At 38.7% G+C, this 13,764-nt stretch overlaps 2 protein-coding genes across 4 annotated transcripts; both read left to right on the plus strand.

Annotated features, from left to right (window-relative positions):
- The first annotated feature begins 827 nt into the window (after positions 1–827).
- LOC124056180 (taste receptor type 1 member 3) lies at positions 828–5,386 on the plus strand. The gene is made up of 8 exons (XM_046383343.1): positions 828–1,095; positions 1,228–1,528; positions 1,857–2,213; positions 2,329–2,745; positions 2,848–3,051; positions 3,470–3,590; positions 4,029–4,399; positions 4,481–5,386. Exons 1-8 carry the CDS (start codon positions 893–895, stop codon positions 5,072–5,074), a joined length of 2,568 nt encoding a protein of 855 aa, XP_046239299.1. The 5' UTR covers positions 828–892; the 3' UTR covers positions 5,075–5,386.
- Positions 5,387–6,882: 1,496 nt separating this feature from the next.
- On the plus strand, positions 6,883–12,392 carry odad1 (outer dynein arm docking complex subunit 1). Of its 3 annotated transcripts, none has more exons than XM_046383345.1 (14): positions 6,883–6,971; positions 7,073–7,169; positions 7,254–7,680; positions 7,867–7,980; positions 8,127–8,194; positions 8,294–8,481; positions 9,050–9,184; positions 9,417–9,499; positions 10,235–10,348; positions 10,996–11,164; positions 11,594–11,757; positions 11,844–11,947; positions 12,051–12,141; positions 12,239–12,392. In XM_046383345.1, exons 3-14 carry the CDS (start codon positions 7,564–7,566, stop codon positions 12,341–12,343), a joined length of 1,452 nt encoding a protein of 483 aa, XP_046239301.1. In that variant the 5' UTR covers positions 6,883–6,971; positions 7,073–7,169; positions 7,254–7,563; the 3' UTR covers positions 12,344–12,392. The 3 variants fall into 3 exon arrangements, with proteins under 3 accessions (XP_046239301.1, XP_046239300.1, XP_046239303.1); XM_046383344.1 differs by having other exon boundaries at positions 6,884–6,971; positions 7,070–7,169; XM_046383347.1 differs by lacking the exon at positions 10,235–10,348 and having other exon boundaries at positions 6,884–6,971; positions 7,070–7,169.
- Positions 12,393–13,764: the final 1,372 nt, after the last annotated feature.

Raw genomic sequence — 13,764 nt, forward strand, 5'->3', positions numbered from 1 at the left:
AACAAACACTGAAGTGAATGTAAAACATGACACCAAGAAAAACAACCTGTGATCAACAGATGTTAGCATGTGTGGCATTATGAGCACTATCTAGGTCAATAGTCTTGACTAGTTTTCATAACGGCACCCTGCTTGCAGTAACAGGGTTAATGTAGTATAACCTCTCTCAAACCCCGCAAAAAAAACTAACAACTGCAAAGTGGAAACTTTGAGGTTTCGCAGTGATAAAAAAATCAAAGTGAGTAAGCAAAAAGGAGTTTAGTTTGTTTATGGGCTCATCTCCTGACAGATAGTTACACCAAAGAGAATCAAAGAGCAAACCACAAGCAAATGTCAGGAAAATGCTCCGGAAAGATGAAACCTACTGGTACAACACACACACACACACACACACACACACACACACACACACACACACACACACACACACACACAAACTATGGGCAAAAGTGAGTCTTTCCTTCATACATGCAATGCTATCAAACAAGATGCCACCATTTACCGCCTTTCCTTCATAATTTAGGTTCTGTCAAAAAACCAAATTACAATGATGCAAATTAAACAAAATAACTATTGTTTTTACAGATAATAATACTCAAAGGCATCTTCATTATAAAGGTTTAGGGTTGATCTTTGTTATCTTCCATTTCATGTGTATTTATACAACAAATGTAGATGCATTATAATATTATATAATATTCGAAGGATCATTTCACATGATTTGCAGTTACATAAAATGAAACACCTTCAGGTGGCTGGAGAAGGGAGGTGCTAGCCACACCATGCTTTGGGGCTTTCAGGTGAGTTTGCATACAGCAATATTTCCTGATGTGCTGACACACATGCACACTGTCCTCGTTACTCGGGCCTCCATCTCCAACTTATCTGCATCATGACTGCACCTGTCGCTCTGCTGGTTTTGTGCTGGGCTTTTAGAGTGAGCTGCAGTAACAGTACGCCTGAATGGTTCCACAATATTTCTACCAATCTCTTCAATTTGTCTGGGGACATAATGCTTGGAGGACTCTTTCCCATTAACCGGCTCACCAGCAACCTCAGCCAGAGGACAGAGCCTAACAACATCAGCTGTGAAAGGTAATGGGTTATATAAAACAGCATTTAGGGTGAAATAATTACCATATTATTTGAGATTCTGAATTAGTATGTATGCTTAACTTGATTAACAAGCCTTCTACTTTTCCATTTTTTCTGCCTGTGGTCCCACAGTTTAAATGACTATGGACTGGGCCTCGCTCTTGTTATGAAATATGCAGTGGATGAGATCAACGCAAACCAGTCTGTCCTCCCTGGCATCAAGTTGGGTTATGAAATCTATGACACCTGCAAACAATCTGCTGTCATTGTGAAGCCTACTATCTCCTTCCTCACTACAAAATCTAACAAAGCACTGTCTGTGGAGTGCAATTACACCAATTATGAGACCAGTATATCAGCCGTGATCGGTCCTTATAACTCAGAGATGGTGTCAGTCATAGGAAAACTCCTGGGATTTTTTCTGATGCCACAGGTTTGGTTTAAAATATGGCCAGTCACACATCCATACTCTTCTTTTACACTTCTTTAAAAATATTCCTAATGTTGGAAGTAAATCTTAAAGTAAAGCTAAAAATCTGACTCTATGGTATCCCACAAGAAGTTGATTTTTTTGTCTTCTATTCACTGAGAAGCAAATTCTGTTATAGAAAAATATTCATTTGTTCATTCGTTATTGTTAATCGTTAATTGTTTTGGCTTTTTTATTTATTTATGTGTCAATAATAGGGCTGGGTAACATCAGTGTGGTAAAATTTAAAAGTGCTATAGTATTAATATTCTTACTAATCTTCTCGCCTCAGATTAGCTTTGGCGCCACCAGTGACAAATTCAGTGACAAGCTTCTCTACCCGTCATTCTTCCGGACGGTGCCCAGTGACAAAGGACAAGTGGAAGTCATGGTGCTTCTGATGGAAAAGTTTGGTTGGAACTGGGTGGCGGTGGTGGGCAGTGAAGAGGAGTATGGACAACGAGGCGTGCAGGAATTCTCCAAAATAGCAGCAAATAAGTCTATCTGTGTGGCCTACCAGGGGTTGATTCCGGTATACACTGACCCTGAACCAGCAGTCAAAACCATCATCGACAATATCAATGCAACCAACGTTGGAGTAGTCGTGGTCTTTTCTCTCCCAGACCAGGCAGAGTTCTTTTTTAAAGAGGTTAGTGAAGCATAGATTTATCAATTGTGGGACAATCCTTCAGACAAGTATTTCATGTTACTGGTTGATAGTTGTGTTCCGTTCAGCACCAATCATCCAATCCAATCTATTCCAGGTTATCAGGAGCAATATAAAGGGTGTGTGGATTGGCAGCACAAGTTGGGCCATCAGTAATCAACTGACCTCTCTCCCCAATATCCAAACAATCGGTACAATAATTGGATTCACTGACAAGACACAGACCCTGGATCTGCTCGCTGCATACACAGAAAAGCTCTTCAATAAAATGAGTGAGGAGAACGTACACATGTCTCATCCAGCACCAACCTTGATCAATCCTCTCAATCCCTGCCCACAGTGTTGGAACTTGTCTCCTGCTAACATGAGTTTGGTGACAGAACCTGTACTGCAGCGCACAGCTTTCAGTGTGTATGCTGCCATCTACAGTGTGGCACAGGCACTGCACACCCTGCTGGGATGCAATTCAACTGCCTGTGTGCATGGACCCAAAACCAAAATCTATCCATGGAAGGTGATTTATTTTGTCTCTTATATTGGTGATTACAGTTCATTTGTAATTGATATCTTTTCCTCGACACTGAAATTTAATAACAAATAAAATCTTCTTTTGCAGCTGTTGCAGGCTTTAAGGAATACCTCTGTAGACATAAATGGTGCACATTTAGTATTTGATAGTAATGGCAACCCAAACATAGGATACAATTTGGTTCAGTGGGTCTGGAAGGACTCAGGTTTAGACTTCGTAGAGGTTGGAAGCTTTCTTAATCAACTGGACATGAACATGTCACTCATCAAATGGCACACTCCAAACTCAAAGGTAATTTCAGCAATTTATTAGAAAATTAACTTAAAGGTATGCCAGGACCTTGCCCTGTGCCTGCATTTTCTCTTTATGTTGCTGTGTTTGAGACCTTTCTTGGTGTCAACAATTCCGGAAAAATCATTTCATCATCTCATTCCTAGGTGGTCAAATACTGACATTTTGTGCTATTTAATGAACTGAGAATGAGGCTTAACAACCAACCATCTTTCTTGAGAATAACTTTTGCGTTTTCAAACAGCAGCTGACATATCTCGCATAGTATGCCGTAACATATACATTTTTGTGTATATGTGTATGTATTGTATGTACAGCTTTGTGGTAAAATTCCACCTAATCACAATGAGGTTTGACTTCCTGTAATATTTGTATTATTTACTTATTTATCCTAACTGTAATGCCAAAACTTTTGCAGGTTCCTCAGTCCACCTGCTCAGGAGCATGTGAGAAAGGCCAGGTCCGCCGAGTCAAAGGCTTCCATTCCTGCTGTTTTGACTGTATTGACTGTTTGCCAGGGACTTACCAGGCACATGAGGGTAATGCGGTTTCCTAACCTCTCAAATACAAGGAGTAGTGCAACATTTTTGGAAATACTCTTATTGCTTTCTTTCTGAGAGTTAGATGAGAAGATTGAGTCCACAGTCTCATGTGTGTACAGCAAATATAAAGCTGCAGCCAGTATCGTGTTAACTTAGTTTAGCATATAGGCCAGAAACAGGGACTAAAAGTAATCAAATCCTCCTACGAGCACCTGTAAAGCTGATTATTTAACATGTCACGTCTTGTGGTACTGATCCTCTCATCTAACCCTCTGCAAGACAATGAATAAGCACATTTGCTAAAATCACATTCACAATCACATTAACGGTGATAAAATCAAACCATGCACAACCAACAGTCAAGATTTACTTGATTTCAAAATGGTGTGCTTGTTAATCAAACCAAAATTTCCTGTTGTGCTTTCTGACTCATAGAGGACATTCAGTGCACTCTGTGCCCTAATGGTCAATGGTCTCTGGAACGTAGCACTAATTGCACTAAACCAACCTTTGAATTTTTATCCTGGGACACACCTGAAGCTCTGGAAATGATGCTGGCTGGGGTGCTGGTGCTGATATCTCAGGTGTCAGTGGGTGTTGTGTTTCTAAAACATCGGAGGACCCTATTGGTGAAGGCCTCTGGGGGAGCCCTGAGTTTTGTGACTCTGTTAAGTCTGATGGGAGCTTGCCTCAGTCTGCTCCTCTTCCTTGGGCAGCCAGGGGACACAGTGTGTCGGCTTCAGTTGCCCCTCACTGCCATTTTCCAAACGGTGGCCCTCTCCATTATCACATCCATCTCACTACAGGTAAGGATTGACAGGTAAAATGCATTACTGCATTGTGGGATGCACATTGTAATCAGGCTGCAAACTCTTTTTTTCAAACAGATATTGTATGTGACAGAGTTCCCAAAGATGGCTGCCTCTCACCTGCATATACTAAGAGGCCCTGGAAGCTGGATGTTTGTGGTAGTCTGCTGTGCTGTGCAGGCTGGTATCTGCGGCTGGTTTGTTAAGGAAGGGCCCTCTCTGTCTACATATGTGGCAAATATTAAAATTGACTTTGTGAAAACATTTCTTTCATGTCCAGTGTCACCCTTGTCTGGATTTGCCATAATGCAAGGTTTCAATGGTGCAATGGCCCTTATATCATTCATGTGCACCTTCATGGCAGTAAAGCCCCTTCATCAGTACAACCTTGCAAGGGACATCACCTTCTCCTCACTGATCTACTGCGTGATTTGGGTGACATTTATTCCAATCTACATAGGCTTGAATGACAAATACAGGTCAATCGTCCATGTTTCTTTCACCTTGATAAGCAACTTCGGGCTGATGGCAGCCTACTACTTCCCGAAATGCTTTTTGCTGTTGAGAAAACCTGAGCTCAATACAGCAAAATACTTCTGTACCTTCCTAGAGGGTATCCCACCAACACCATCTGAGGAGGAACCACAGACACAAACAGAATCAGACAAATGAACTTCAATGCTTTGTCAAATTTGAATGTTTCTTTCAGATAAGGCACATTTGATTGTTGAATCTGACTCATAGTATCATTGGTTGTAAAGCTTTCCATAATGAAAAAATCATCTTTACTATTTTTTCTTTTCTGTCTGTTGGAGACATAGAATTTTTTATTCATCAATCCATTCACTCCCTTTGCATGATATGAGTCCTTTTACTTTTTTTTGAGAAGGTAGAGAGAAGGAGACCACGGTAGGCTGATTCTTGCAGTCGATTTTGTATTTTCCTTTTTATAACATAACTGAGGTTTACAGAACAAGGATAACAATAAAGAGACAATTGAAAAAAAAAGAATCAAGCAGTTTTATTTGCTGTTTATTTCTTTGAAATTTGGTTGCAGTCAGTAAGACACTGCATATACTGGCTATGTGTATCTTTTAAATCAATAAAACAAGCAATATCCTTCATTCAAAATAAGTATTAGCTTGTTATCGAAATGTAGTTTAAAAAGTTTAAAAAGTTATCACGAAGGCCCTGTCATTTTTTTATGACATGTCATTATTAATCTCATAACTGTAAACAATATTTTAAATGTTGTGGCTGGCCACTGTGGAACTAATTGTAACTACATATTGTCTACTGTGGGGTAGTTTAAGCAACATAATATAAAGATTTAGCTACAGTTGGATCATTTACTTCACGTCGCCTTGTATTTATTGAGCTCCTCGTCGTTCAGCCAAGTAATCCGTACGCCCACTTGGTGCCAACCTCCCTTGGTATTTGTACCAATGGCGTGTGCAAATCACTTTAACGTTATGACTTGTAGACTGAATCGTGCCCATGAAGTATGTCATTCAACCTGGCGGAAAATGTCACTGATGCCTGAGAGGCGGAATTCAGGGACTCTAACCCCACGTGCTAAGCAACCGTTGCTAACAACTCAGGCTGCTGTGTAACCGGGGAGTGACAGTACGTTTTCACACTGTAATCTTTCAACAGGTGAGATAAATTTTTATTTGTCCTGAACAGCAGACACTTTATGTTACCTTTCTCATGTTACTTCTCGTGTTATTAAAACCGAACTAAATATCTAAAATCTTGCTTAACAGCTAGCAAGAGCCATGGCTGCTTTATTTGGTTTGGCTAGCCTTGAAAACTTGCTAATAATGCGCGATATAGGTAGTTTTATCGGTCTCTCCTACCCAGATGAGTTCTAGAATCTAGAATTAAATATCTAAGTTTAATTAATCACACGTGTGCATACAATAGCCAATACGTGTGCACATGTGAAGATAGATTTGATTTTTAATTTATAAACCCTTTACATTGTTGAAACTTTTGCACACGTCTTGCTTTTTGCACTTTTCTTGCACTTTCTTGATATTTTATGTTGTCCTATAAGACGCATTCTGACTCAAATATCAATAATAGCATATATAATAAGATATCTACAAAAACTATTTTCAAATGTATTTTTAATGAAATTTCTTGAGATAAAAAGAACTTTGTCAATAGCATTTTGTCGCTGTTTTGAAAAAATAAATTTAGTTCGTTTTTTTAAATTAAGCTAAGCCGTACACTACTGATATAATATCCACGCAAGATTAGTACCAATCAAATGCTGCCTCCAAGTAATAACTGAAATAAAACACGGTTTTAACTTGATTAGTCTCATATTCAGTTTTCAGTTTAGGGTTTAAGGCTGCATATCACACTAAATATAGAGTAAAGATTGATTAAACTTATCAGAGGACAATGACATTTTGCCCAGTAGGGGATCAGCATTTTCTGATAACAGCAGCATCACTTAATTTTTTATTTTTATCTAGCGAAGGGGAGCCCAGTGTGACCATGCCCCGAGGAAGATCAGCTACAAGTGCCCGCTCAGACAGCAGTGAGATGGATGCTGATGGTACTGGTTGTATTGTTATTATTAACTATTAGATGTTGGTGGGCTCTAGTAGTTGCATGCTTTAAACAAATAACAATATGTATGTGATGTTTTTAAAGCAGAAACAGAGATGGACAAACTGCAGAGACAGTTCAGGGTCATGGAAGGAGATCGGCAGGCCTACAACATTCAGGCCCGGGAGCAGATACGCAAACAACAGTGAATATCCACTACACTTATATGGTCTTTTCAACAGTGTTTGTGTGAGTTTTTATATTTACCTGATATGTGCTGTGGATACAGGCAGGAGATGGACAAGCTGCTGAAGGAACAGGAGGAGCTACAGCGAAACCTTGTTGCGTGTAAGAGCTTTTCACGCCAACAACAGGACAGTGAGGACATACAGAGTCTTTGTGCTCTGCGGGAGCAGGAAGACATTGTAGATGAGGCGATAGAGAAAGAGAGGCAGAGCCAAAAAGCAGTAGAGAAAGAGGTGATGTAGTTATTTTCTCTCTACATGTCACTAATTTTAGTGTCATTTCATGTTTACTGATATTTTAGGACACAGTCCACAGATTATGTCATGTGTCTGTAATGTGGGCAGGTTGCCAACATGCAGCTGAAGCTAGCAGACCTGAGAAAAGGGGAGGCTGGCACTAGTGATACACAAAGGTCTGAGCAGCGGCGAACTCAGAAGGCCATACGCACTTTGGAATACAAACTTGACAGAGTGAGTCATGAAACTCAATACCACAAAAGCAAGAAAACAAACACATCACTTATCGTGTCATGTCGAAGTTATGTTGTTGCTTTTTGTCATTCAGTAGCACTGGTTTTCACAAGTGCATTTTATCACATATTTCTATGTTGCATTGTATTTTTTTCAAAGTTTGTGTGTGTTTGATATCCTGCCCAGGCCTTGACTCGATTCAATGAGCAACTGACTAGCAACAAACACCTGAGAGAGGAGTTGCAGTCTCTTCACATTGAGCGTGTCCGTTTCCAGCAACTACAAAACAGGCTGGAAAAGGTCAGAGGTCATACCTTAGGTGATTCAGAAACAAGGCCCCAAACAACTTTTGGCTTTTTTTGTTTAGGCTTCTTCTTACTAAGCTTGTTAGTCGAGTTTTTACATTCACAAATACATATCTCTGCACTGATTCTTGAACTTTGTAGGAACTTCACGATGTCCGTAAGAAAATTGGGGAAATTGTCAACCTTTCCACTGCTGCTTATGACGCCAGGTCAGATTTCAGACAGTTATGTAGTAAAAACCAGCACTGTAATATGCCCCTCACAGTCTTCGTCTGTGAATATCTTATGTATAAAGTTTTCTGCTTCAGGGTGGAGGCTCAGTCCAAGATCACCATGATGAGAGAGAAGGCAGAGAAGGATCTTGACCAGTACAACACTGAGATGAAGGAACTGGAGAGGATTATTGCACATGAGTGTAGCCTGAAAGACTTCATGACCACCAAGTGCAGTGAGAGGAGCAGGCAGGATGATGGCCACGAGATGGGACACACACAGTGTAAATTAAAGTTGTATGATCTGATTTTGAACTGAGTGCTGCATAGTAACAAAAATACAGATATCATTTAGATGTAAACATTTAGGGGAATGAGACTTAAAATATCAACCAATCAAGGTAATTTATTTATTTATTTATTTATTTTTCATCGCAGAAATGTAAGTTGTAGCCCCTTTGTGCAACACACACAGAAACAAATATTTAAGTTTAGAATAAACTAAAACTTTTAAATATTTTAATATATTTGTATATATATTTACTTTTGCTTTTATTTATTTGTATATATTATACATGCGTATACAGTACATAAGGATAGATGACATAGACGCTCACCAAACGTGAAGCCAAAACATCGCTATCGCCCCCTGGTGTTGGGACCCATTATAGGTCATTAATCCCTATTATCTATTTAAGTTTGCCAAATATCGGCAGTCAGACTAATGAGGAATATGTGATTAAGAAAAATTTTTGTTTCATCATTCTTAGTAGTAATAGTATTTCTGACAGTGCTGCTCTTACAAAGTTTTGATGATACTGATATGATGATAATATTGTTCATTTGCCCCAGTGTCAGAGCTGAAGGAGCAGAGGAGGATGGACACGGGGGAAGAGTCACTAGACGCTCTTGAGGAGGTGTTTAAAAGGATCCAGGCTGTGACAGGGGAGGACAACCTGGACATGCTGGTCACCAGGTTCATCCAGGGTAAGTCTTAGCAGCAAAATGTGGCTATTTGATACTCATACATACCCATCTTCATGAATATATAATAATCATTAAAAACAAAATCGACAAATTGTACACTATGACTAGATCTGTTTCAGTGTGTGTTAGAAAAATATCTCTTGTATAAAGTCCTACTTTAATAATATATAATCAGTCACAGTTCAGAAGATTTAAATACATCTCACTGCTGTCTTGCTGTTTTGCTGTGCAGTCGAAGACCGGAACTTTGCACTCTTTAATTTTGTAAATGAGCAAAACAATGAGGCCAAGGGACTAAGTGATCAAATCAGCCAGGTGAGTATCCTTCCTCTATTTGACTGTGGTAGAATGGTAGAATGTTCTCAATTTCTTGTTCACAAGGCAAGCAGCATTAAGAACTTCAAAATCCAGTTGAGTTCTGATGAGATTTACCCTCTATTGCATGGTGTTGTCATACGGTAACAATTTCTTTATCTCAGTTTTACTGAAAGGTAGTAATTTAGAATTCACGTTTTACTGTTTAGGCGTGAAAATGGGATCTTTTATTTTGATAGGACAAATACACATGACATTACACGACCAGGAAACCCTGTTTGTACCTTTTATATGGAGACTTTTCCATGTGAGACTAAGAGGACCATGATATGAGGGCTCCAAAAATTGACAAATTGTTCTACATTTTGGCAAAATTTCTTTTAAAAAAAGGAAAGTGAAATACTATCTGGAGTGAATTAACTTTGAATTTTCTTCTTCAAAACCAGTGTAGATGTTTTTTGTAAGATGGTACATTGAATTTGTTGTCATATGACATAGTAGTCTACAAACAGTTCATTTTCATGTTTGTATATAATTGGATTCTAAATGACCTTCATAGCACTAGGCTATTCTGAGGCTGTGGTTACAACTTTGATGACATTTAAAAGAGAAAAAAAATGTTATAAATATTTTGTGATCTTAGATATTTTGTAATTGTAATTGTCTGGAATATAAATTACACCACCAGAATTCATAATGCTGGCAGATTTAATTACAATATCCCATCCAACCCAGCTAGAGGACAGTGATGAGGAGAAGGATGTTGACGTGAAACTGGATGAGAGCAGTGACAGTTTGCAGTCAGAGTCAGGCACAGATACAGAGCCACAAGCAGAACCAAGAAAACAGGTTGTGGTATCAGATATTTCATCCTTTAGTGTGTGTCTTTGTGCAGTGAGATTTGATTGAAAAGTATGTTTGTGATGACCAAATGCAATGAATTATAGTCAAAGAAAGTTATTAAATTAAACAGGAAATATTGTGAGGAGCAGTTGCTCCGATTGTTTCATGTTCCTCTGATTCAACAGTGACAGGGATCTTCTGACAAGGGGTGAAATTGGGTCAAAATGGAGAATTATTATTAATTTGTTCAAAAAAAATGTTAATGATGTCTAAATGAAATGAATGATATTGAATGAAATGATTAAATGAAATTAAATAGTAATATGGAAGGAAAAAATATGTCACTGTGTCCTATTACAGGTGCATTTAAGTATATTATTATAGTATTAATATTACCATACATTCCATCTAACAATTGAAGTTCTGTTCATTTGAATGAAGAAGAATGTAGTCCTGTTTGTATTATGAATGAAACACATTAAAGCATTTTGTCATGTTTAAGTAATAATTGATGCAATAGAGGGTTATGATAAAATTTAAAGAGGACAGCTCTGACAGCAGTCCTTTGTGAAGTGGATTAAAGGAAGCATGTAGTTGCATGTATCAAGAATCTATATATTTATCTGTTTATGCTGAAATGTTTGAATCTGCAGATACAAGCAGAAATTGAGCAGTTTCGAGTATCAGGTTTGCAAAGGGAGAATGATCATTGCTCTTTGCTGAGAGACATTGATGAGCAGCAAAAGAAAACCGAGTCTCAAGCTGAGGACTATGAAAACCAAGCCAGCATCATAAGCAAAGTCCTTGATGAGATTAAAACAGGTTTGGGAACACTTCTTTTTATGGGTATGTAATTTCTTAATAATTTCCTAGGAAGTTTCCCTGCAAGATGTCATTTGATAGTAATTACTTGGGAAACAGAGGCAGGCTTTACTTAGCATGATCCATTGATTGATGATTGATAGCACAACCTGGAGTCTTTCAGTTAGTCAGTTAATCCTCTATTTTCTCCCAAATTTGCCTCAAATATATATATAATATTTTTTAAGTTTTTTCTTTCTAGGAAACTTCTCATGGAATTATCAGAAAATTACAGACAACTAAAATACTGTAAATTAATGTTCATCAGTATACACACTCAAGTTATTACAACTAAGACGAAACATGCTGCAATTTTGGCTGGGTATTTGTATTCCACAAGAACACACAGACAGTTGTAGTTGCTCCTGACTGGTTTCTCCCCACTCACAGGTGTGAACAGCATCTTCTCTAAATTGGAATGCGACCGCTCTGTAATAGAAGACACGCTGGGCTCCTCTACAGGGATCAGTGAAAACAACATCATGTCCTTCCTGGGTCTGGTGGAACAGAAGACCAACGAGCTGCTCACCATACAAGCTTTCCTCAGTTCAAAAGTATCCTGTCAGCCTGTGGCCCTGTCCTACTCTCTATTACATCCCTTCCTTTTGTATTCACACTACTTTCTTTTCTTCCTCTTCAGAATCTGGAAAAGGACTACAATTCAAAAAACCTGGCCAAATTCCTTTTGGGTCAAAATCCAGAGCTGCTTCAGCAGAATATTAGCATCCAGCCTGCAATCAAGAAGTGGGCCTTTTAGCTGTTTTTTTGTTTGTTTGTTTGCTTTTCTATATATACATTTAAACACTTTGAATGTCAGGTTGATGAGTGTGTTGGTTGGACTCCACAGTGTGGATTATGATGCAGAAGAGTCTCCTGTCACTGATGAGGAAGAACAGCCCCTTTCACAGGAGGAACTTCGCAAAAGAATAATGAAAGGGGTTAGTGCAGTACATTTGAGTGATTATGTATGGCTTATGTCATGATCACTTTTTTAAGGAACTTTGTTCATTTGAGTTTTCTGGATTTGATTTATAGATTCTACAGAAAGAGAGTTCGGTCCAGCAGGCAACCACCAAAGCATCAAAGATCGGTCAGCAGTTTGATGGCAGACGCCGCTCCCTGGAAGAGCCACTTATCTGACATAATGACCCGATCAGTGTCCCGTAATAAAAAGGGGATCTTCATCCACAGTTGAAGGGCCTGCTTTCATTATTTACTGTAAAATAGATCAATGATCATGACCGCTGATGGCGCCAGCTGGAGCAGCTTGCACACGTAAACATTTAAAGCTTAATTATGTTATGTGTGTGGTGCCTTTTATGATGAATCATTGGCATGGCCTGTATATTGTATCTTGGTGTGATTTGTTTAGTTGTAACTAATTACATTTTGAGCTATAAAGATGCCTTTTCAGACTCTGGTAACCAGCCGTCCTTTTGATGTGTGACTTGCCATCTGGCTTTGACTATGCAATCTGGTTTCAGTAGAGACCTCCCTCACTGGCAGCGTTTCCTTACATGATGCTCGCTGCTATGCTCAAAAGGAAAGGTTGGGGGCAGCAGAACCTTTTGTAATCATAATTGGTATGCTGAGACCTTGGGTCTGTTGCCAAGAAGGAGGTGAGAAGCTTTTTTCTCTTTATTGTACATACTGACTTTGAACACATTTGTTGGAGAAATAATAATAATTTTTCCAGTTTATTTTAGTACATCATGATCAGTTATTTAGATTTTATTTGTCTCTGTGTCATTATTAAACCAACCGTACTCAATTAGCTTTCTATCAGATGACTTCTCCGTTCATACACACTACAAACATTAACATTAGCCCATTTACCTTTTTTTTTTTTTTTTTAACATGGGCATATGAGGCAAATTACCATATTATTCCCATGTGTGCCCATGTATCTTTTTTTCTAAAGCAGTCAGTGAAAACTTCACTTTGATCCTCAGGAGTTTCAAATGTCATCTTATCCAAACATCCTGGAGCGAGCCTGTGTTGGGGCAAAGATGGCAGTCACTGTGCGGAGAGCAACTTCCTCTGTACAAAAGCGAACGTCAGGATGAGGAACTTATTTTAAGAAACATATTTTTAACAACAGCTCAGTGAAACAATTAACAAAGCATCTTGTCTATATTTAGGTTTTACAGCTCACTCTGATACCATCATGGTGTTTTTTGTTTTCTTTTTTTGTCGTGTGCTGTACACTGAAAGGGTTTGATTTGACAGAAGTGTACCTGTCAAAGCCAAAAAGAGACACATTCAGGTCATTATGTTAATTATTTAGCTTGTGCTTTTTGTAATCAGCTTATCTGTTAATGTTTTTTATGCAGAGATGTTGACATTTGTAATTTCAGGAAGTGAAACTGCTACACATTTATGCTACATTTATGAGTGGCTTGGTTTGCTGAAGATAATCCCCTACACACACACACACACACCGCCTTTGCAGTCTCAACTGTGTGGCTATGAAAACAGATTATTAGCGATAAAAGGGTGCTGTGGAAAAGCAGAGGGGTGGCAGCGGTGGGAGATGAGATGGAGGAGGCTGCTTTCTTTGA

This window comes from Scatophagus argus, chromosome 3 (assembly GCF_020382885.2).
Source record: "Scatophagus argus isolate fScaArg1 chromosome 3, fScaArg1.pri, whole genome shotgun sequence".
NCBI classification, from domain to species: Eukaryota; Metazoa; Chordata; class Actinopteri; family Scatophagidae; genus Scatophagus; species Scatophagus argus.

What these genes read in the sequence shown, in the direction of transcription:
- LOC124056180 (XM_046383343.1), top strand. Translation starts at nt 893, where the DNA reads ATGACTGCACCTGTCGCTCTGCTGGTTTTGTGCTGGGCTTTTAGAGTG. An exon ending in GATTTTTTCTGATGCCACAG is followed by an intron (nt 1,529 to 1,856) that starts GTTTGGTTTAAA and finishes TTCTCGCCTCAG; the next exon opens with ATTAGCTTTGGCGCCACCAG. An exon ending in GGCACACTCCAAACTCAAAG is followed by an intron (nt 3,052 to 3,469) that starts GTAATTTCAGCA and finishes AAACTTTTGCAG; the next exon opens with GTTCCTCAGTCCACCTGCTC.
- odad1 (XM_046383345.1), top strand. Translation starts at nt 7,564, where the DNA reads ATGCAGCTGAAGCTAGCAGACCTGAGAAAAGGGGAGGCTGGCACTAGT. An exon ending in CGAGATGGGACACACACAGT is followed by an intron (nt 8,482 to 9,049) that starts GTAAATTAAAGT and finishes CATTTGCCCCAG; the next exon opens with TGTCAGAGCTGAAGGAGCAG. An exon ending in GCAAAAGAATAATGAAAGGG is followed by an intron (nt 12,142 to 12,238) that starts GTTAGTGCAGTA and finishes TTTGATTTATAG; the next exon opens with ATTCTACAGAAAGAGAGTTC.